The sequence below is a fragment of the Tamandua tetradactyla genome, chromosome 23 (assembly GCF_023851605.1).
Source record: "Tamandua tetradactyla isolate mTamTet1 chromosome 23, mTamTet1.pri, whole genome shotgun sequence".
NCBI lineage: Eukaryota > Metazoa > Chordata > Mammalia > Pilosa > Myrmecophagidae > Tamandua > Tamandua tetradactyla.
In genome coordinates, this window is record NC_135349.1 from 1531348 (window position 1) to 1556056 (window position 24709).

Sequence of the window (24709 nt, forward strand, 5' to 3'; positions counted from 1 at the left end):
GCTGGCTGAGAGAACCCGCTCTAGTGAGATCGCCGAGGGGCGCAGGCTTCAGGGGCGGGGCGGAAAGCGGCCGGAGTCACTCCCTTCCCCCTTCCCGGGTCGGCTGGGAGAATTGGACAGGCGGTCCCCTCAAACCGCGGCAGATGGCGTCCACACCACACGCGGTCCCCCGGACCAACTGAGAGAATTAGATCGCAAATTCCCAGGCCGCGGAGAACGGTGATGGTGGGGGGGACCCTTCCAAACCCGTGACTCCCCGGGAACGGTGCACTCTCCCGGGCAGGCCGCTGCGGCTGGTGCCCTCCTGTCACGCTTGGCGCCCCGGGCCGACTAGGAAGTTCGGACGGGCGCTTTCCCGGGCTGCGGCGGCCAGCGACCCTCCCAGCATTCGGACCCCGGGGCGGCTGGCACTCTTCCAAGCCGCTTCAGCTAGCGAACCTCCCGGACGGCGAGAGTTTTCCAAAGTTAAAGGTCCCACAGCACCTTTTACTGGTGGGACCCGCAGACAAACGTGTGCCATGAGCGCCACCTACAGGGCAGGATAAGAAAAACAGAACCAAGAGATTTCACAGAAAAATCCTCCAAACTTTTGGATCCAACACCCAGGGAAATCTGTCTAAATGCGCAGACGCCAGCAGAAGATAACGGATCACGCTCAAAAAATTGAAAATATGGCCCAGTCAAAGGAACAAACCAACAGTTCAAATGAGATACAGGAGCTGAAACAACTAATGTTGAATATACGAACAGAAATGGAAAACCTCTTCAAAAACGAAATTGATAAATTGAGGGAGGACATGAAGAAGACATGGGCTGAACATAAAGAAGAAATAGAAAAACTGAAAAAACAAATCACAGAACTTATGGAAATGAAGGACAAAGTAGAAAAGCTGGAAAAAACAATGGATACCTACAATGATAGATTCAAAGAAACAGAAGATAGAATAGTGATTTGGAGGATGGAACATCTGAATTCCAAAAACAAACAGAAACAATCGGGAAAAGAATGGAAAAATTTGAACAGGGTATCAGGGAACTCAAGGACAATATGAAGCGCACAAATATACGTGTTATGGGTGTCCCAGAAGGAGAAGAGAAGGGAAAAGGAGGAGAAAAACTAATGGAAGAAATTACCACTGAAAATTTCCCAACTCTTATGAAAGACCTAAAATTACAGATCCAAGAACTGCAGCGCACCCCAGAGAGATTAGACCCAAATAGGGGTTCTCCAAGACACTTACTAGTTAGAATGTCAGAGGTCAAAGAAAAAGAGAGGATCTTGAAAGCAGCAAGAGAAAAACAATCCATCACATACAAGGGAAACCCAATAAGACTATGTGTAGATTTCTCAGCAGAAACCATGGAGGCTAGAAGACAGTGGGATGATATATTTAAATTACCAAAAGAGAAAAACTGCCAACCAAGACTCCTATATCCAGCAAAATTGTCCTTCAAAAATGAGGGAGAAATGAAAACATTCTCAGACAAAAAGTCACTGAGAGAATTTGTGATCAAGAGACAAGCTCTGCAAGAAATACTAAAGGGAGCACTAGAGTCAGAAACAAAAAGACAGAAGAGAGAGGTATGGAGAAGAGTGGAGAAAGAAGGAAAGTCAGATATGATATATATGATACAAAAGGCAAAATGGTAGAGGAAAATATTATCCAAACAGTAATAACACTAAATGTTAATGGACTGAATTCCCCAATCAAAAGACATAGACTGGCAGAATGGATTAAAAAACAGGATCCTTCTATATGCTGTCTACAGGAAACACATCTTAGACCCAAAGATAAACATAGGTTGTAAGTGAAAGGTTGGGAAAAGATATTTCATGCAAATAACAACCAGAAAAGAGCAGGAGTGGCTATACTAATAACCAACAATTAGACTTCAAATGTAAAACAGTTAAAAGAGACAAAGGACACTATATACTAATAAAAGGAACAATTAAACAAGAAGACATAACAATCATAAATATTTACGCACCGAACCAGAATGCCCAAAAATACGTGAGGAATACACTACAAATACTGAAAAGGGAAATAGACACATATACCATAATAGTTGGACACTTCAACTCACCACTCTCATCAATGGACAGAACATCTAGACAGAAGATCAATAAAGAAATAGAGAATCTGAATATTACTATAAATGAGCTAGAGTTAACAGACATTTATAGGATATTACATCCCACAACAGCAAGATACACCTTTTTCTCAAGTGCTCATGGATCATTCTCAAAGATAGACCATATGCTGGGTCACAAAGCAAGTCTTAACAAATTTAAAAAGATTGAAATCATACACAACACTTTCTCGGATCATAAAGGAATGAAGTTGGAAATCAATAATAGGCGGAGTGCCAGAAAATTCACAAATACGTGGAGGCTCAACAACACACTCTTAAACAACAAGTGGGTCAAAGAAGAAATTGCAAGAGAAATTAGTAAATACCTCGAGGCGAATGAAAATGAAAACACAACATATCAAAACTTATGGGATGCAGCAAAGGCAGTGCTAAGAGGGAAATTTATTGCCCTAAATGCCTATATCAGAAAAGAAGAAAAGGCAAAAATGCAGGAATTAACGGTTCACTTGGAAGAACTGGAGGAAAGAACAGCAAACTAATCCCAAAGCAAGCAAAAGGAAAGAAATAACAAAGATTAGAGCAGAAACAAATGAAATTGAAAACATGAAAACAATAGAGAAAATCAATAAGACCAGAAGTTGGTTCTATGAGAAAATCAATAAGATTGATGGGCCCTTATCAAGACTGACAAAAAGAAGAAGAGAGAGGGGATGCAAATAAAGAAGATCAGAAATGGAAGAGGAGACATAACTACTGACCTCACAGAAATGAAGGAGGTAATAACAAGATACTATGAACAACTTTATGCTAATAAATACAACAATTTAGATGAAATGGACGGGTTCCTGGAAAGACACGAACAACCAACTCTGACTCAAGAAGAAATAGATGACCTCAACAAACCAATCACAAGTAAAGAGGGCCGAAATTGAATTAGTCATTCAAAAGCTTCCTAAAAAGAAAAGTCCAGGACCAGATGGCTTCACATGTGAATTCTACCAAACATTCCAGAAAGAATTAGTACCACCTCTCCTCAAACTCTTCAAAAAAATTGAAGCGGAGGGAAAGCTACCTAATTCATTCTATGAAGCCAACATCACCCTCATACCAAAACCAGGCAAAGATATTACAAAAAAAGAAAACTACAGACCAATCTCTCTAATGAATATAGATGCGAAAATCCTCAATAAAATTCTAGCAAATCGTATCCAACAACACATTAAAAGAATTCTACATCATGACCAAGTAGGATTCATCCCAGGTATGCAAGGATGGTTCAACATAAGAAAATCAATTAATGTGATACACCATATCAACAAATCAAAGCAGAAAAATCACATGATCATCTCAATTGATGCAGAGAAGGCATTCGACAAGATTCAACATCCTTTCCTGCTGAAAAGACTTCAAAAGATAGGAATACAAGGGAAATTCCTTAAAATGATAGAGGAAATATATGAAAAACCCACAGCTAATATCATCCTCAATGGGGAAATATTGAAAACTTTCCCCCTAAGATCAGGAACAAGACAAGGATGCCCACCATCACCACTATTATTCAACATCGCGTTGGAGGTTCTAGCCAGAGTAATTAGACAAGAAAAAGAAGTACAAGGCATCAAAATTGGAAAGGAAGAAGTAAAACTATCACTGTTTGCAGACGATATGATACTATACCTCGAAAACCCGGAAAAATCCACAACAAAACTACTAGAGCTAATAAATGAGTACAGCAAAGTAGCAGGTTACAAGACCAACATTCAAAAATCTGTAGCATTTCTATACACTAGTAATGAACAAGCTGAGGGGGAAATCAAGAAACGAATCCCATTTATAACTGCAACTAAAAGAATAAAATACCTAGGAATAAATTTAACTAAAGAGACAAAAAACCCATATAAAGAAAACTACAAAAAACTGTTAAAAGAAATCACAGAAGACCTAAATAGATGGAAGGGCATACCATGTTCATGGATTGGAAGACTAAATATAGTTAAGATGTCAATCCTACCTAAATTGATTTACAGATTCAATGCAATACCAATCAAAATCCCAACAAATTATTTTTCAGAAATAGAAAAACCAATAAGCAAATTTATCTGGAAGGGCAGGGTGCCCCGAATTGCTAAAAACATCTTGAGGAAAAATAACGAAGCTGGAGGTCTCGCGCTGCCTGACTTTAAGGCATATTATGAAGCCACAGTGGTCAAAACAGCATGGTACTGGCATAAAGATAGATAAATCGACCAATGGAATCGAATAGAGTGCTCAGATATAGACCCTCTCATCTATGGACATTTGATCTTTGATAAGGCAGTCAAGCCAACTCACCTGGGACAGAACATTCTCTTCAATAAATGGTGCCTAGAGAACTGGATATCCATATGCAAAAGAATGAAAGAAGACCCATGTCTCACACCCTATACAAAAGTTAACTCAAAATGGATCAAAGATCTAAACATTAGGTCTAAGACCATAAAACAGTTAGAGGAAAATGTTGGGAGATATCTTATGAATCTTACAACTGGAGGTGGTTTTATGGACCTTAATCCTAACGCAAGAACACTGATGAAGGAAATAAATAAATGGGAGCTCCTCAAAATTAAACACTTTTGTGCATCAAAGAACTTCATCAAGAAAGTAGAAAGACAGCCTACACAATGGGAGACAATATTTGGAAATGACATATCAGATAAAGGTCTAGTATCCAGAATATATAAAGAGATTGTTCATCTCAACAACAAAAAGACAGCCAACCCAATTACAAAATGGGAAAAAGACTTGAACAGACACCTACCAGAAGAGGAAATACGGATGGCCAACAGGCACATGAAGAGATGCTCAATGTCCCTGGCCATTAGAGAAATGCAAATCAAAACCACAATGAGATATCATCTCACACCCACCAGAATGGCCATTATCAACAAAACAGAAAATGACAAGTGCTGGAGAGGATGCGGAGAAAGAGGCACACTTATCCACTGTTGGTGGGAATGTCAAAGGGTGCAACCACTGTGGAAGGCAGTTTGGCGGTTCCTCAAAAAGCTGAATATAGAATTGCCATACGACCCAGCAATACCATTGCTGGGAATCTACTCAAAGGACTTAAGGGCAAAGACACAAACGGATATTTGCACACCAATGTTTACAGCAGCATTATTTACAATTGCAAAAAGATGGAAACAGCCAAAATCTCCATCAACAGACGAGTGGCTAAACAAACTGTGGTGTATACATACGATGGAATATTATGCAGCTTTAAGACAGGATAAACTTATGAAGCATGTAATAACATGGATGAACCTAGAGAACATTATGCTGAGTGAGTCTAGCCAAAAGTAAAGGACAAATACTGTATGGTCCCACTGATGTGAACGGACATTCGAGAATAAATTTAGAATATGTCATTGGTAACAGAGTCCAGCAGGAGGTAGAAACAGGGTAAGATAATGTGCAATTGGAGCTGAAGGGATACAGACTGTGCAACAGGACTAGGTACAAAAACTCAAAAATGGACAGCACAATACTACCTAATTGTAAAGTAATCATGTTAAAACACTGAATGTAGCTGCATCTGAGCTATAGGCTTTTGTTTTGTTTTGTTTTTTTTTGTTTTTACTATTATTACTTTTATTTTTTTCTCTATATTAACATTCTATATCTTTTTCGGTTGTGTTGCTAGTTCTTCTAAACCAATGCAAATGTACTAAGAAACGATGATCATGCATCTATGTGATGATGTTAAGAATTACTGATTGCATATGTAGAATGGTATGATTTCTAAATGTTGGGTTAATTTCTTTTTTCTGTTAATTAAAAAAAAAAGAGAGAGAAAGGGTAATTGGAGCTGAAGGGATACAGACTGTGCAACAGGACTGCATATAAAAACTCAGAAATGGACAGCACAATACTACCTAATTGTAATGCAATTATGTTAAAACATTGAATGAAGCTGCATGTGAGGTATAGGGTTTTTTTTTCTCTCTATTATCGTTTTAATTCTTATTCTGTTGTCTTTTTATTTCTTTTTCTAAATCGATGCAAATGTACTAAGAAAGGATGAATATGCAACTATGTGATGATATTAAGAATTACTGATTGTACATGTAGAATGGAATGATTTCTAAATGTTTTGTTAATTTTTTTTAATTAATAAAAAAAAAGAAAAAACAGATTAAAAAAAAAAAAAAACCAATAAGCAAATTTATCTGGAAGGGCAGGGTGCCCTGAATTGCTAAAAACATCTTGAGGAAAAAAAACGAAGCTGGAGGTCTCAAGCTGCCTGACTTTAAGGCATATTATGAAGCCACAGTGGTCAAAACAGCATGGTATTGGCATAAAGATAGATATATCTACCAATGGAATCGAACAGAGTGCTCAGATATAGACCCTCTCATCTATGGACATTTGATCTTTGATAAGGCAGTCAAGCCAACTCACCTGGGACAGAACAGTCTCTTCAATAAATGGTGCCTAGAGAACTGGATATCCATATGCAAAAGAATGAAAGAAGACCCATGTCTCACACCCTATACAAAAGTTAACTCAAAATGGATCAAAGATCTAAACATTAGGTCTAAGACCATAAAACAGTTACAGGAAAATGTTGGGAGATATCTTATGAAACTTACAATTGGAGGCGGTTTTATGGACCTTAAACCTAAAGCAAGAGCCCTGAAGAAGGAAATAAATAAATGGGAGCTCCTCAAAATTAAACACTTTTGTGCATCAAAGAACTTCATCAAGAAAGTAGAAAGACAGCCTACACAATGGGAGACAATATTTGGAAATGACATATCAGATAAAGGTCTAGTTTCCAGAATTTATAAAGAGATTGTTCAACTCAACAACAAAAAGACAGCCAATCCAATTACAAAATGGGAAAAAGACTTGAATAGACACCTACCAGAAGAGGAAATACGGATGGCCAAGAGGCACATGAAGAGATGCTGAATGTCCCTGGCCATTAGAGAAATGCAAATCAAAACCACAATGAGATATCATCTCACACCCACCAGAATGGCCATTATCAACAAAACAAAAAATGACAAGTGCTGGAGAGGATGCGGAGAAAGAGGCACACTTATCCACTGTTGGTGGGAATGTCAAATGGTGCAACCACTGTGGAAGGCAGTTTGGTGGTTCCTTAAAAAACTGAATATAGAATTGCCATACGACCTAGCAATACGATTGCTAGGTATCTACTCAGAGGACTTAAGGGCAAAGACACAAACGGACATTTGCACACCAATGTTTATAGCAGCATTATTTACAATTGCAAAGAAATGGAAACAGCCAAAATCTCCATCAACAGACGAGTGGCTAAACAAACTGTGGTGTATACATACGATGGAATATTATGCAGCTTTAAGACAGAATAAACTTATGAAGCATGTAATAACATGGATGGACCTAGAGAACATTATGCTGAGTGAGACTAGCCAAAAACTAAAGGACAAATACTGTATGGTCCCACTGATGTGAACCGACATTAGAGAATAAACTTGGAATATGTCATTGGTAACAGAGACCAGCAGGAGTTAGAAACAGGGTAAGATAATGGGTAATTGGAGCTGAAGGGATACAGACTGTGCAATAAGACTGGATACAAAAACTCAAAAATGGACAGCACAATACTACCTAATTGTAAAGTAATCATGTTAAAACACTGAATGAAGCTGCATCTGAGGTATAGTTTTTTCTCTTTTTCCTTTTTTTCTCTATTATCATTTTCTTTTTCTAAATCGATGCAAATGTACTAAGAAACGATGAATATGCATCTATGTGATGATATTAAGAATTACTGATTGTAAATGTAGAATGGAATGATTTCTAAATGTTGTGCTAGTTAATTTTTTTAATTAATTAAAAAAAAAAGTGGCCAGGAATTTGATCATGGTGCATGAGAAATTACATGGAAAAAACAGGCTCTATTTAATACAGTGAGAAAGCCTGCCTACAGCTCCAGGCTTACCAGAGAAATTACAAAGCCTAGGACAGAGAATGTGCCGGCGAGCCAGTGGCGGCAAGGAGGTCACAGGCTTTCATACCCAACACACACAATGCTCCCCTATCAGAATGGCTAAAATACAAACTGGCAAGACCCAACACTGGTGGAGTTACAGAACTCTTGTCTGCTGCTGGCAAAAAGCAAAGCAGTGCATCTGCTTTGAGATGTACCCTGGCATTTTCTTATAAAGTTAGATATACACTCATAAAGACTCATAAAACACATTTGTAAAGTCTTTTAAAGACTTATAAAGTAAAACATAAGCTAAACATTTGACCCAGAACCCAATTCCAAGGTATTTATCAAAGAAAAATAACATCTTTTGTTCACAGAAAGCCTGTACACCAAAGATTACAGCAGCTTTACTCAATTTCACCCAAAACGGAAACTGACCTAGGTGTCCTTCAGCTGGTGAACGAACACACACCCTGCGGTGCACTCACACAACAGGACGTCACTCAGAGAGAGACAGCAACGAACTCGCACTTGTGAGTCTGCAGTTCATGTGGCCAGGGCTCAGGGTTGGGCCCCCTACAAGCATCCCAGCACTGTTTCCAAGAGACTGTGTTTTCCCTCCCACAGGTGTGGATCTGGAAGAGAAAAGAGCAAAACCTGCAGGAGCTGCAGACAAAAAGCAGAGGGAGGCTGTATCTTAGAGCGTTTCGGATGTTCACAAAAGAGAAAGAAAAAGGAAAAACTAGAAAAACAAATCAAGATGTCTACCCCGCCCACAAACCAGAAGGTATACTCAGATGGACAGTTTCATAAAGCACAAAAGAGTGGAAGGGTCTGCTGCCAACAACTGTTTAATATCTGCAATCAGAAGACTCAGACTTTGGGGGGGGAAAGCAGTTAACTTCTAACTTATACAACAACACAGGTGAATGTTAAATACATTTCTCTAAGAGAAAGAAACTTGGCCCAGAAGAGCGCATGTCGCATGAGTTCGTCTGCTTGGCGCCCCGGAAACTATAGGGACAGAGAAGCCCCACCGGCAGCAGAGGAGAGGGGGTGTGTCGATGAGGACACTGTCCATCTCAGAACTGCACTGGAGGGTGCCAAAAAGCCACCAACAAGGCGCTACAGTGCTCCAGGTGTTTCAGTTCAGTAAGAAGTGGGAGCGGCGGTGGGGGAGGTACCCAAAGGACAAGCAACTGTAACTGGAAAGCCTATGGGGGTCACAAATGCATGAGGCCGCGGCACCAAAGGGCCCAGGGGCCACTCCCATGGCTCACCCTGAGGACTGAGATGAGGAGCCCCAGCTGCCAGTCCCATGCTCCGGCCAACAGGGTTTCCGCAGGTAATGGGCGGCGCTCTCGGAAGACTTCATGGCCACAGCAGGACCAAACCTCAATGTAAACAATGCACTGTATGTAGTGAGAGCCAAGTTTCTGAATCCGAAAGAAACTGCAAATAAGGAAGAGCAGAAGGTGAGATCTGTCTAGCGACGCTGGACTGGAAGTGGAGCTATCAGGCAGAACTTGCGGTCTTGAATGTTTGTGCAGACAGACACAGGCGTGACCGGACGAGGACACGGACAGGGCCAGCAGCGGTGGTGCCCAGGAGGCAGGAGCACAGGCAGCTCCCAGATGCTGGTGCCCAAATGCAGATCCCCAGTGACAGGAGCCAGGCCGTCCTGAAGGGGCTTGATTCCAAGAGCGGAGCAGGGACAACACACGAGTTCAGACCAGCTTGTGGGGCAGAAACAAGGTAACACTCAACAAAGACTCGGCAAATCAAAGGGCACGAGAGCCAAGGCAAGTAAATGAGTCCCCGGGCAGGGACCTGCCCTCTCGTTCACTATGGACGGACGGCGTGGAGAGCAGATGGGTCTGGCCACATGGATTTTGGAGGTCGTGTATTCGCTACCAGCAGAAAACCAGAGACTGCACGGCACAGACGGTGGAGCCTACTGTGCAGTGTGGGCCACAGCTGCCAGCGCAGTTACAACACGCTTTCATCAACCGTAACAAAGGTGCCGCCCGCATGCAAGGTGTTTACACGGGAAGAAGGTTATCTGGGAGCTCCGTACTTAACTGCATGGTTTTTCTGTAATCCCACAGTTTCTCTGATAAAAAGTGTCCAGGTCATAAAGCAGAAGGAAAAATTGAGAAACTGTCAGCAACTGCGGGACAACCAGACACCCAGGTGCAATGTGAGACCTCAGGCTGCTCCAGGAAGAGAAAACTGACACCAGGGATAAAATGGCAAATTCTGGATAAAGTCTGTAGTTCATAATACAATGAAAAGTTTACTGTTTTCATTTTGAACACAACTGCACTATGGCTGTACAGACAGATAGCATCAGGGAGCCAGGGGCAGAGTGCCATACAGGAGCTCTCCCCATGACTTCTGCACCTGCTCCCTAATAAGTCTTACATAGTTTCAAAATAAAAGTCTTACATAGTCTTACACAGGCTTACATAGTTTCAAAATAAAAAGGTTTTTAAAAACATACAAAACACATTTAAAAAGACAGAAGAGCACATGGCCCCAGGTCCCTGATTCACCCTGAGCCTGCAGCCACAGCCTAAGGCCAGGATCTGTGCGGACAAACCCCGTGGACTGCCTGCCTCGGCCACAGCCCCAGCACTGCAGCAGCGTGGAGGCTGAAACCACCCTTCTCGCCAAGACAGCAACGCGGTGTGCAGGTCTGAGGCGCAGTCCAGAAAGGCGTGACGCAGGTGGAAGCACCAGGGGCATTCACCGCAGCACTCGCTCTCACGGCGCAGCCTCCACGGGCCTCCGTGGACTCAACGTGAGATGAGCAAAGGTTTTACTGCAGGGACCAGCAAACTACAGCCATGGGCCAAAGTTGGTCCAAAGTCTGTTTCTGTAAATAAAGGTTCCCTGGCACACAGCCACGCAGACACAGGACAGAGTTGAGCTGCTGTGACAGAGACTGCGGCCCCCAATGCCTACGATGTGAACTACCTGGCCCTTTACAGGAAAGGTCTGCTGACCCTGAGGGCAGGGGAGCCAAGTCCTCACCATGGAACTGCTTCACAGGAAGAGGTCCACGGCTGGCCTCCTGGTGGAGCATCCTGCACAATCCAGGCAGCCTCTACAGAGGGAATCAGTTCCCAGGGGGGAGACGGCAGGTAGCTAGAGTTGCATGTAACAGAAACTCAGAACCACAAGAGCAGAAAACCATGCAGTACCATGGATGACACCTGGATCAGAGTTGGTAGCCTGGGCTCCTGCTCCGAGCGCCCACTCTCTCAGCTGTCCCCCACCTACTTGCCCCACCTTGTGAGCAAGGGCCCCTGGCCATCTGCATGCAACAGAAGGGGTGCGCACACACCAACCATCTGTGACATGCCCACAGTAGACGGTGCCTGAGCAGACGCCCCAGATCAGGCTGCAGGGGGGCTGCGGTCTGACAGCTGCAGGGAACACCAGTCTGCCACTGGCTGCAGAAGGCCGGGACTGGGTTCCTGGGCACGAGCTGAGAATGCAGTCTTGTCCAACAGAAACCACGGCCCTGCCTTCAAGGACGGGACACAGCCAAGGCAAGCCAAGCAGTGCATGTAAACTGCGAGACGGCACCGCCCCTCGAAGAGGATGGGCCTGGCAGAGGCCGCAAAGCAGGAGGAGCTTCGGGAAGGGGAAGGGCTGCCAGTCCTAGTCCTTGCCCTGGAGCAGCCAGTGCTCTCCAACCCACCCATGTCAACCACTGGCTGGTGAGGTAGCTAAAGGCAGCAGGAGAATGGAAGGGCAGGCTCGGGCTCTGACCTACCACCTATCATCTAAGCAAGTTACTTCTCCCCAGTACTTCCTAGTTTCCTCACAGGTACCTGAAGGGAAACCTGTACCTGATATAGTGGCATGAGAGTGCTGCTGCTGCTGCTAATGAACCCCAATTTGTGGGGGTCTTCTGCGAACTGGGTCCCACCCAGAAGAGTCCACTGCTGGGTATCCCAGGCAGCAGGGTGTACACACAGTGCCCCAGTGGATCTGAAGTGCAGAGCACTGCTGCAAGAAGGAGCACTCACAAGAGAGCATCCCTAAGCAGCACAGCTGGGAAACCCCCTGAAGACAAGGCCCGGGAACCGTGTGGCTCCGAGACCAGCAGCAGGTGAGCACAGTGGCTGGTGAGACAGGCCGGCAGCAGGAGCCAGATGGCCGAGGTGGGCAGAAAGGACCAGGGACAGCTATGGCTTCCTCCCACCTCCATCCAGCCCAGGCTGGTGCACATCCTTCCTGCCCCAGCCTCAAGCCCTCCCAGAGCTGTGTGCAGAGGGGTCAAAGGCCAGCTGCAGTGGTCAGCTGTCTTCCCCAATCCAGGTCAAGCTACAGGCACTTGGCTCAGCAGACACCTGTGCACAGGGCTGAAAAGACACAGGCACCAACAGGATGGGCCTGCCTCTAGAATTGTGGAGCTCAGCAGAAGCTGAGCTGTCCTGCTCTTCCCCACAGGAACCATCCTTGCTTGCCACACCACGGCTCCTCTCCTGACACAGAGGCAGCCCCGCCAGCACCTCAAGCTGCAGCTCAAGCTGGGGACCACTGCTCCACCATAAAGCCCCCAGGGTGGAGTGTCAGTCCCAAATAGACACAGGGAGAAGTGTCAAGAACACATGGCTAGCACACATGCACACCCACACCTATGCACACAACCCCACACACGCACATATATGCACGCACAGGTGAATGGGCATTAAGCTCCCTACAGGTACACGGGCATAACACCGCTGGGTTTAATCTGAGGGAATGGAGCCGCATCTCTCAATTCTTATTATTTTGTTTTCTCCCAAGCAAGCACTATTGAAATTGTTGCTAACAGGCCTGAAAGTCCAAGCTTCTTAGAACAAGTGACAGAGCAAAGTGGTGGAACTTTCCCTCCCAGCCTCTGCATAAACTCTTCTTCCCTTGAAGGCCTGTGCTTGCTTTGTTCCTACTGCCCTGAGCCAGGCTGTGTCTCCAGGATTTCCCTGCTGGTGGGATGCTCTCAAAGGCTGAGCCCCCACTCAAATCCACCCTGAATTTAACATGTCAGCTGAAGCTTCTGTAGACATGTCACCTGGCCCCCACCACTGGGGTATGCAGCACGTTTTCAGGTGAGAAAGCACTCTCTATTGCGCACCCCATCTCCTTCCTCAAACCCTTGGCCCCAGACATTGCTTGAGAGTCCACCACACAGACCTGGAGCTCCAATCCCTCAGCGAAGACCCTCAGGCTCCTTCCGCCCCAGCGACTTACACCAGCCAGAGGAAGTGACCGTCAGCACCACGGTTTCCTTCATGACCTCCCAGGCTGAGGCTAAGAGACTGCCAGGGAAATGCCGGGCAGGGCCGCAGCCTACCATGCCAGGCTGAGCGCCCTCCGTACAAGGAAGGAGCGGCGCGCCGGGCAGGCCACAGTCCACTTCCTCCGCATCTAGTTCACTCTGTCATTTCCCCTGCCCCGGCTCTTGTAGGAAAGAAGCCGAGAGGGCAGACATGGAATGCTCTCCAGCTCCCCAAAGCCCCTGACGCCGCAGGTTCTCCATGTCCTGACCTTTGGGCAAAGTGGTGTGGGGCCAAGGCGGAGCTGAGAGGGCTTCCTTCCGGCTGGACGCTCACTCCTGCCTCAACTGGGTGGAGCCAAGAGGTAACCAAACAGCAGCACTTCCAGGTACCTCCTGGGCCTCTTCTCTTGGTGCCCTTTAGGCTCCTACCAGGCAGGACACATAAACCCAGGCTCTGAGCTCCTCGTGGGTCAGCAGGCAGCATGCCCTCGACTCCACCAACAAGGAGCCATGGGGGTTGGGAGGTGGGAGGTAAGAGGTGGGGAGGCAACCTGGCAGTGCTGTGAGCCCCCTCAGAGCCCAGGGCCCCGCAGGGGGAGGCTTGCAGCTGTAAGCAGGGACCTCTGAGCCCCAGCACTACTCTGCTCACAGGCCCCCTCTGGCCTCACTCTCCCAGAGCCAGCACCGCTGACTTCTGTAACCCCTGCTTGCACCCCACCTCTGAGTTCTCTGGGTCCCCTTCCTTCTAAACACACCCAAACAAACTGGATCCAAGCCTTCTGTGAAGCTGCTCTTTCTCAAGCCACGCATGAGCCAAGGGCCTCCCCCATGCAGGGTTGGACACAGACCTCAGCACTGCCTCCTGCCCTGTCCTCTCCAGCTGCCGGCCTCCCAGGCCTCCTGGCCTCCCTGTGGGCCAGCGGTGCGTGTCCTTCGAGACCATTCTCCTGGGTGCCACTGGCTCCCAACGATGGCTTGCACCCTCTGGTCTCACCACGACTCTGCTCACTCCCCACAAACAGCCCTGGTGCTACAGCGGATGGCTCCTCTTTAATAAAGCATGGTTGTCATCACATCTCCTCCTTGCTCAACACTCTCATTTCCTCCGAGGCTGGAAATAAAGACGGTGGACTCGCAGCAGGCGGGCTTCCCTGCCTCACTGGCAAATCATCTTCACAAATGAAGCTCCCTAACGCAGAGCCCAGACTGTGGCCCACCGCCTTGCGCTGCAGCCGGGAGGACATGCTGCAGCCGGGCAGATGCTTCCAGGCCCCAATCCGCACCTCCCCCCCAGCTGCTTCATTTCTTGTGCATTTCTGACCTGCTTCTCTGCCTCAAGGCCAAGGACTGTGCCTTGTGTTTGTCTCCCCAATGACAGGAAGCCCAGAAAGCAGGATAACCTGAGAGGAGTACTTTAGGAGAGATCTGAACACAAGAGCTGGTGCTGGACGAGAGCCAAGAACAGAGTACACGGCCACACCTGTGAAAGGAGTGGGGGTGTGACCCGAAGGGAGAGCCCAGGACTCCCCCACATCTCTCACTGGCACATGGAGAGAACACCATTGTCTGTGCAGCCTCCAGGACGGAGAGGGGGTGCAGCAGGGATCCAGGACCTTCTGCCGTGGGGCCCGTGCTCAGGTGGAAGGGCACGAGGCCGCGCTGGATGTTCCAGTCAGCTCCTGGAGCTGCAGCATCGGCAGGGTAGCCATGAAGGTCCTTTCCACCTGGAGTCACCATGACAAACCCGTCCTCCACCAGGTGACCAGCACCTTCCGGTCTGAAGTCAAGGGCAGGTACAGGGTGCAGAGAAGGGGACGGGCTGGCAGGGACACTGCAAGCAGAGGAGGTATAGACAAACCATGCCGTGGGCGCCAGGCAGAGCACAGGGACACCTGTTGGCCTGCCTCAAGCTGCCCTGTCTGGCATGGCACGGCTTCGTGGCCCACGCAGGAAGCTCATCAGCAGACGCATTCATCTTTGTGCTTTCCAGGAGATGCATGTTGGAGCCCACCACAGAGGAGCCAGGCCCGTTCTGAATCGGTCACGAGCCCTCAACATCTACCACGACCCCCAAAGCCCAGAGGTGAGCGCACAGAAAGTCGGGGCCTCCAGGGGCAGGGAGGCACAGGTCACAGAGCAGCTGTCTGGGGCCGAGGGGCAAACAGGACATGATCACGCCATCGCCCTCACCAGACCCCAGCAGCAGGGACATATTCACAATCACCAGGCCCAGACAAACGGACGGACAGAAGTGGTAAGATGCCTGGAGGACAGGACAGGGAGAGTCACAGGTACACACAGGTGACAGCCGAGGAGTAGGGCCCGGTGGGCACAGGGAACCGGTGTCGGTTTCTCTCCACATCAAATGAAGTGCGGGGCACAGAGGGCTTGCCATACTCTCGCTTCTTTAATTAAATGACTGGTAGACAGATGAGAGATAAAACAAGTATTTCTCTGCAACCGAACAGCACTGGTTCTGGCAGAATGAAGCTGGGAAATCTCAGAGGGGCTGTGGTATCCTATCCTGTGAGGCTTTAGGACAGGCTGCTTCACCTGTCTGGGCCTCAGTTTCCCCTCAGCAGTACAAGACGGTCGCCCGGAGGACACCCCGTGCGGCTCCCAGTCCTGAGGCTTTATCAGATGAGAGGGAAGTTCTGGCCCCAAATATCCCAGCCGCCCCCACCTGCGTCACGCGTTACAAAGTCATCACCAACAGAGGCAGAACAGCAGTTACTTCTGCAGGGGGCAGACGGGTGGGGCATGAGGGGCCCTTCTGGGTGGCTGGGAATGTCCTCTGGGTGGCACAGGTGTGCACGTGAGGAAAAGTGCAGAGCCGTCCCTTCAACACCTGTCTGTCCACTCTCTCACTGCCCTTCGCTGTGTTTTATATCAACATATCCCAACAGTCCATTCCAGCTGCTGGATAACTGTCACTGGAAAACGAGCCTCTGAGCCCTGGACCCCAGACTGCGTCCAGCCAGCTCTACGCAGCTGAGAAGCCAGTGGTGGGCAGAGGCCGAGGTGGGTCTGCTCCAGCAGGAGGCCCTGGCCCAGGGCACGGACAGGCAGCATCTGCAGGAGCCTCTGAGGGGCAGGCGCAGGCCCTGCTGGTCAGGTGGACAGGCAGCATGCAGCCCCAGTCACACTGGTGAAGGTGGACACGGGACACCGAGTCCCACTGCAAGCCCCTCGCCCGGCCCCCAGAAGGTGTGGGCGGCAGATGGCCACGGCAAGCCCCCACTCCAGCACCCCCTGGGGAGAACAGCCCTCTCTCCCCCGTGCCCTTGTGGGCTAGGGGGTTGTGGCCAGGGAAGGGTACGGTGGCTGGGAGGTGTCTCTGGGGGCAGCAACCTCAGCCAGCCGACAATTCCAAGCCAAGCTTACAGGGAAACCTGGGACCAGGAGGCCAGGAAGCGGGTCTTAAGGCAAATAAGCCTCTTTCGGAGCAGGTTTGGCAGGAGGCGCCAATCAATAGTCCCTCCAGTTGTGTGTCCCGCAGGTGATGAATCCATCAGGCAAATGCCTCCCAATCTGTTCCTGCTGAGCAAGGAATCAAAGCTGTTTGCCATTCAAGCCCAGAAATAAATAAACAAAGCCTCCAATTAGGCAGCACTGTTCTCTGGCAAAAGCTTTCTAGAGGCGGCCAGCGCCCTGCCCAAGCCCCCCAAGTCACAAAGGCACACCTGACCCACGAGGATGGAGAACAAGTGGGTCCTGAAGGCCGAGCAACCTTGGGGTGCAGTGTGTAGCCAGGAGGGGCCATTTTCTCCCAGGCAGGGAGCCCCAGGTACATCCCAACAGGAGCCAGGCGAAGGCTCCAAGCGGCCCCAGAGTGCAGGGGCCCCACCAGGGGTCCCTGGTTCTCAACAGGACACCCCAAACTGGGAGCAAGCCCCACAAGGTGAGCAATGATCTGGGACCCAGGAGCTGAGCTTCTGTCCTACAGCCCATCGCCAACTCCCACCACCCAGCTGCCCCCACCTGACCAGGAACATCACTCCAGAGGGGCCGGGGGGCCCCAGGACTGACAGCACCCCCAAGGAGATACAGAGTCTCCCTTCAAGAGTCTGGGGTGGCCATGACCCCAAGAGCGTCCTGGGAATGCTCTGAGCTGGGTCCTCCCTGCTGCCACTGCCCTGAAAGCGCTGACTCCACTGCAGTTCTCTCAGATTCCAGTCTGGAAAAAGGAAAAGGCATCGGCTGCAGCACCCCCCCCCCCCCACCACCCACTACCCGTCACCCCCAGTGCAGCCTCCCTGCCCCTGTCCTTTACTCAACAAGCATTTGCAGGAACAAGCCCTGCAGACTCGGAGCCATGTGGGGTGCTGGACACACACAGGAAAACAAGGAGCCTGCAGTCAAGGAGGGAAGGCAATATCTTGTGTCTAGTACTCCATGAGACCACAGAGGAGAGGAGCCCACTAAAGGGGAGGCTGCAGGAAGGAGTGGGAGCTGGGGTTCGCCAGAAGAAAAAGTGAAGCGGAGGGAGGCGCAAAGGCCCGGGGGGGGGTGGGACACAGAGCCTCTGGGAGGACGGAGAGGCAGCCGTGGGTGCACCCCCGAGGGTAGAGCTGCCGGGGCCCCAGGCCAGCCCGGGTAAGGGTGGTAGGGAGGAGAGCCTGCCACAGCAGGGGCCTTTGGGACACTGGGCACCAATGTCTCTGGGTCTCTCCCAACTGCAGGCAGCGAGTGTGCACCGAACCTGCATTTACCCACAAAGGAACTAGCCTCATGTGGGTGGACTGAGGCCAAAGGCCAAGGGGTCAGACAGTTCAAGGCCAGCCCCCAGCCCCCAACCTGACCTGCTCCAAGTTCACTCCAAGCCTAGAAATCTCCACCAGAAAGATGCAGGCACAGAGCTGGCCTTTAGAAAGGCCACGCTGGAGGCTGGATGGAGCGCGAACCGAAGGGCCAGCCAAGCAGGCCAGGGTGAGGGTGCAGGCAGCAGGGAGACCTGGGAGAAAACGGGGGCCACGTCCAGGGGCCCTGGTAGGGGCCTGGCCTCCCCCACCACCAAGAGCCCCACGAGGAGGGGGGACAGGTGAGAAGGCTGAGGTGTGCCCAGACCCAGGGCAGGTGAGATACCCCCCTGCTCTCCCCAGGGGCCTGGAGAGAGAACAGTGCCCCCAGTTATCCCAGCCTGCCCACTAGCACCGTGTGCCCTCTGGACATGTTTTCAGAAAACAGCCAACTACGCCTTCCCCAAGGCTCACCGATTCCACAGACTCTCGAGGACATGCTGACATGGAGCTTTAAACATTCTCTGCATATTTACGAGTTTGCATCCTTCTAGCAGGGTCTCAGGACCAGTTTGGGCAAGTCAGTCCAGCTGGCCAAGAGACTGGTATAAGATTTCTGACAGTGTCCAAACCGACGATGCCGGTGACCTGCCCACCGTCCTAGGCAACGGCGGGGAGACCACATCCAGAAGCCAAGAGGCCGCACAGAAACTGTGTTCTCCAGAAGCTGCTGGGGCTGGGTGGGGTGCCTGCCTGTATTTCTATCCAATGGTCTCCTGAGGTCTTTAGTTGGCTGCTCTTAAAATAAACTCAGAAAACAACGTCAAGGAAGACTCCTGACATTTATCTAGCTTAAGAAAACAAACTCATGAAAAGTCAGCTCCAAGCATCTCCTTAAAAGCAAACTGGCACTCAGCTTCTCAGAGGTGGCCAGCTAGTGCCCTGCCCGCCACTGCTGCCCCCTGGCATTTGCGGTTCTGCTCCTGAGAGAAGCACGTGGTGGAGACTGTGAGGAGGGAATGGTGCTCCTGGGCTGCCTTTCCCAGAATGAACCACGGCCACAGCAGCCGGAGCACAGCCAGGCCTGCCCCCACCATGGCCACCCAGACCCACACCTGCGAAGGGACAGACACCCTCCCTCCTGGCACCAGGACGAGGGTCTGCTGGGGCTGGGGGCAGGGGGCAGAATCAAGGGCTCAAGGGTGGGAATCCTCACCCCCGAGGAGCAACCTCCAAAGTCTCCCAGTTCACAGGTCCCAACATAAAAAGATGAGGCCCAAGAGAGGACCGTGAAATGGGCAGCTTCGGGGTTCATCATCCAATGCTGGCAGAAGTAGGCACACACGGACACACACAGACACGCAAGGAAGGTGAGGAGACTCCAGACTACCAGGCTGAGGCTCCCAGGGCAAGACACCATGCCCAACTGAGCTCAGGCCCCAGAGCCAGTAAGTCCACGTCACAGCTGCTGTGAGGGCAGTGACATCCCCCCAAAACAACAGGGGCATCGGTACACAGAAGGAAAGCTGCCCACAGTCACCGGTGCGCGGCCCCCTTAGGCCCTGTGGGCAAACGTGCATTGGGTACAGCTCTGCTCAGCAAACACCAATGAGCAGGCCCAGGGAAGCTTCTCGGGACAGAGTGTTTTGTCACTCACAGCCTTTTTTCAACACGCAGGTTTAATAAGCTCCTCTGAGGAGGTAATGAAGCCATCAGTCAGGCAGATCCACAAGCCGGCCCCACGGTGGACGGCCTGCCTCGGTGGGGCCAACGGCCAACTCCTCCGTGCCCCATCTTGGCTCCGGCTTCATTAGAAACCACAGACCTCCAAATAAATAACCCTCGCTCCATGCTGCCAGGCAAATCAACTGATAAATGGTGGTGGTGTGCATTTAATAGGGTATTTCACACAGTGGTGAATTAAAACTGAGAATCTGCAATCAAGCAATCGATTTGAGAAATGATCTCTAAGTTGGAACGGCACAGCCAAGGCCCATCTCAAGAGCAGAAGGCAGGTAGGCGTGACAAGGGCAGCTGAGTCCCTCTGTGCAGCGCTCTCTCATGGACCCTCTCTGCTGGGACAATGTCCTGCAGCCACCAGGCAGCCTCACAGCAGGAGCCCAGGCCTGGCTCATCTGTTCCAGCAAAAGCTTTCCCTGCCAGCGCGAGTGGGGGCCTAGGCCCTTTGGCAGCTCCCTGCCCCCCACAGGCTGGAGGAGAAGACAGACACACACAGGGTACTTTTGACATGGCCAGAGCAGAGCAGGCAACCGGACAAAGCAGCAGGAGACGCAGAAAAGGGCACCCAGGCAGAGACCTGGGCAGGGGCGGGCAGAGGCAGAGGCAGGAAAGGGAGGATAGGAGCCAAGGCTGCAGGACTGCGAGGAGGCAGGGCAGGTGGGCGAATAGGGCAGGGTGGTGAGACGGGCCCCCAGTGCACACCTGGGCAGCCCCAGGCCAACCTCCAAGCACCTACCATGGTGCTGACTCCCGCCTCCGCCGGCAAAGCCCAGGGTGCTCACAGAAATGCCACCAAAAGCGGGTTCTGAGCAGCCGGCCGGACTGCAGCCCTAACACCTTCGGACAGGGGGCGGCAGCTTTCCTCGCCTCTGCCCACCTGCCTCCACTGGCCAAGAGCCCACCCAGCTGTACAGTCCAGGGTTTCAGGACCTCCAGCTCACCAATTCCATGAGAACCTCTTTTGCTGCTTAGATGTGGCTTCTCTCTCTCAGCTGACACAGAAAGTGAACTCAGCACCCCCCTGCCCCTGCCCCTGCCCCAACGTAGAACATGACTCCCAGGGGTGTAAACCTCCCTGGTAACGTGGGACAGAAATCCCAGGATGAGATGGGACCCGGCATCAAGGGACTGAGCAAATGTTCTTGACCAAAAGCAGAAAGAGAGAAATGAGACAAAATAAAGTGTTACTAGCTGAAAGATTTCAGAGTCGAGAGTTTATCTGGAGGTTATTCTTATGCATTCATTACATAGATATCCTTTTTTTATGGTGTATTAGAAAGGCTAGAGAGAAGTGCCTGAAACTGTTGAGCTGTGTTCCAGTAGTCTTGTTTCTTGAAGATGATTGTATAATGATAATAGCTTTTACAACGTGACTGTGTGATTGTGAAAACCTTGGGTCTGATGCTCCTCTTATCTAAGTATGGACAGATGAGTAAAACATATGGATAAAAAGTAATAATAGGGGGAACAAAGGTTTAAATAAGCAGGGTAGATGGAAATGCTAGTGGTCAATGAGAGGGAGGGGTAAGGGGTATGGCACATATGAGTTTTTTCTTTTTTCTTCTTTATTTCTTTTCCTAGAATGATGCAAATGTTTAAAAAAAAACCATCATGGTGATGAATACACAATTATGTGATGATATTGTGAGCCACTGATTGTAACCATGTATAGAATGTTTGTATGTTTAAGTTTTATCAATAAAAAAAATTTAAAAAAAAATCCAAATAGTAAATTCTTATGGATGCAGCCCCATAAACAAAAGCTCTTTCATTTCAATAGTTTTTTAGTGTAAAGGGGTTCTGGGCCCAAAAAGCTGGGACGCAGCTGCTCCAGAGCGGAGCTGTTAGCCTGGGCAGTGTCCAAATCCTGGCCCACTGAGTCCAGAAACACAGAGGACACCAACACGGGAGCCGTGCCCCAGGTGAAGGCTCTCAGCAGACACTTCCAGCACGCTCTCCCCACGTGTCTCCTGAGTGGTCGGCGGCCCCTGGGAAATGCCAGCACCCGGGAAGCTTCCAGGATTGGGTCGCACAGGCAGCCTTGCCACTGTCTACTGGAGGCGCCGTAAGTCCACCTCCCAGGCAGAGGGAATGCACCTCACCCGCCCCCGGCAGCAGGAGTGAGGCCCTCCACGGGGTGAGTGTGCCCAGGGGCCACTCAATCAGCCCCACCGCTGCCCAGCCCTGGCAGCTGACCCGGCCCTCTGTCTCCTCGGGTGAGGTGGCAGATGTCGAGGGAGGGGCGGGTCTATACTTCATGTGCCTACCAAGGGAGGCATAACCTTAGAGGGCATTACAGTATTACGCACCAAGGATAAGCAAGTGTGCCTGGCTGGGCTTGTTCGTTAAGACGGCGGGCGGCAGATGGGCTTCACGGGGGAAGCTCTTTGGTTCAGCTGTATAAAGTGTGCACAAAGTTACTGGGAAACTTGAGAGGAGAGCTAGCCAGAGGTCTGTCTGCTCCTCGGCCACAGAAGGAGACACCCACATGGACACGGCGCCCGACCTGCGTGGGCACCTGCGGCAGGGGGCGGCTGTCCCCCGCGCGGCGGCCTTGGCGGTTGTCTCTGCAGTAGGCCGGGGAGCACCCTGAGGCCGAGGAGCCCATCGCGTGTCCTCGCACCACCCAGACAGCAGTCACTCTCTGTTTCCCAAGTGCCTGGGAGCTCTACATTCCAGCGCCACCTCTTGGGGGGTGAATAATGGCAGAGGACGCAGGGCCCCCTCTCAGACCTAAGTGGTCTCCGAGGACACGCTTCCCCGGGGGCAGAAAAGAAGCGTCACAACGCAGCGAACAGGCATCACTGTCCTATACAGCAATCAAGATCAAAGGGTTTTCACATGACTTGACATGCTGCCTTTTCCCCCCCTCTTCACAAACTGCACAGAGTCTCTCTTGTTCTCTGGTCCTAGAAGCCACAGTGACACTACCAATACCACCCCTTTCCCAGGGGAAGACAGAACCGTGACCTAGCAGTGCCTGAAAACCTCCATCAACCAAGACCTCCGGCAGGCCCCGCACCACCTTCCAGCACGGCCACCTCCTCTGAGCCTCGTGCCCTGATGGACAGCCCGCCCCAGAGCCGTGGGGGACACGTGGGGGACACTGCGGCGCAGCTGAGGGTGGTGGTCTCCGAACAGTGGTGTCTCATGGCTGGAAGGGTGAGCCCAGTAGGAGGAGGGGCTGCAACAGCAGTGCCCACTCACTGAGTTCCCTGTGCTGCGGTCAGAGAGACCAGAGGAGCTACTAAGCAACTTGCCACCGCCACACAGCCAAGGAGGTGGAAGAGCGAGACGCACCCCAGGGGGCACCCACGCTGCCCCGGAAGCCAACTAGCTGGGACTGACGCCATGGGAGATGGGGCGGGTGACAGATTGATTTCCTTTTATAAGATTGAATACCCCTTGGTTTGGAGCTGAGAGGAAAAGGGATGGTCTTGTACAGGTTCTAAAAGGGAAGACGCCACTCAGGTCCTGGCCTCTGTGCCCCTCGCAGGACCCCAGGGGTGGTCCCTGGGCACAGTCACTGTCCCGGCGCCCTCCTACTACCCCTCCACAGGCATGTACGTTGTCCAGAAGCCACCACGCCAAAGGAAGTGAGGTGACCCTGGAACCACTGAGAGGAGATGCTGTGGTCGAGGAGCATGGAGAGGTCATGAAAAGATTTTACTGTCAAAACTGAAGGAGAAGATGCATCAAGAGGTGGGGTTTGGGCTCTTCCAGCTTGCCAGGACAAAGCCTGGCGAGTGGCAGGAAGCACCCGAGCCCCAGCTTACGAGGCCACAGCTCCACCAGGCCATCTCCACTCACTGAAACGCCTGACTCCAGGGGCAGGGTCAAGGCTGCAGTTGCAACAGGAAGCCGTTGCTCTCTACCACCCTACCCTACACGCAGGGCCACTCCCGACCGTCCAGCTGCCCACTCCCACCCTACACGCAGGGCTGCCCCGACCGTCCAGCTGCCCACTCCCACCCTACACGCAGGGCCACTCCCGACCGTCCAGCTGCGGACTCCCACCCTACACGCAGGGCCGCCCCGGCTGTCCAGCCACTCCCACCCTACACGCAGAGCCGCCCCGGCCGTCCAGCCATTCCCACCCTACACGCAGGGCCGCCCCGACCGTCCAGCTGCCCACTCCCACCCTACACGCAGGGCTGCCCCGACCATCCAGCTGCCGACTCCCACCCTACACGCAGGGCTGCCCCGACCATCCAGCTGCCAACTCCCACCCTACACGCAGGGCGGCCCCAACCGTCCAGCTGCCCACTCCCACCCTACACGCAGGGCCGCCCCGACCGTCCAGCTGCCCACTCCCACCCTACACGCAGGGCCGCCCCGACCGTCCAGCTGCGGACTCCCACCCTACACGCAGGGCCGCCCCGGCCGTCCAGCCACTCCCACCCTACACGCAGAGCCGCCCCGGCCGTCCAGCCACTCCCACCCTACACGCAGGGCCGCCCCGACCATCCAGCTGCCCACTCCCACCCTACACGCAGGGCCGCCCCAACCATCCAGCTGCCCACTCCCACCCTACACGCAGGGCCGCCCTTGACTATCAAATAACCCCCGCAGGGTGGGATCACCCCTGCTAGGGATGAGGAATGCAGGGCCAGCCGAGCAGGTGAGGAACCACCCAGGCCCAGCCAGGATCCCCACATTGGGAAGGTCCAGCCGCCAGAGGAACCCCCAGGAAAACGGCAGCTTTTAGGATGGCTTTTCCATAGCAAGTGGTATAGAGCTAACCATTCAGAAATTGATTTCATTTGAGCAGATGAAAATTTTTTCCAGTGCTTGAATAAAAGGGGGAGTTTCATATTTCATCCACTTACAGAACCCTTAACAATAAAAGTTTATTAAAAAGCCCCATGAATATGGAAATACCATTTTAAATATGGA

The 24709-nt window shown here is 50.9% G+C and overlaps 1 protein-coding gene across 3 annotated transcripts in view; it reads right to left on the minus strand.

Moving 5' to 3' along the window:
* LOC143666876 (mitotic spindle assembly checkpoint protein MAD1-like) overlaps nucleotides 1-23714 on the minus strand; it is a 267107-nt gene extending 243393 nt beyond the window's left edge. Inside the window, exon 1 of one of the 3 annotated variants that reach the window (XM_077140437.1) lies at nucleotides 18548-23714. In XM_077140437.1, coding sequence (XP_076996552.1) covers nucleotides 18548-18603 — 56 coding nt within the window. In that variant the 5' untranslated portion in view covers nucleotides 18604-23714. The remainder of the gene's footprint in view (nucleotides 1-18547) is intronic. The other 2 variants (XM_077140438.1, XM_077140436.1) reach the window with 2 other exon arrangements.
* Between the last annotated feature and the right edge of the window lie 995 nt (nucleotides 23715-24709).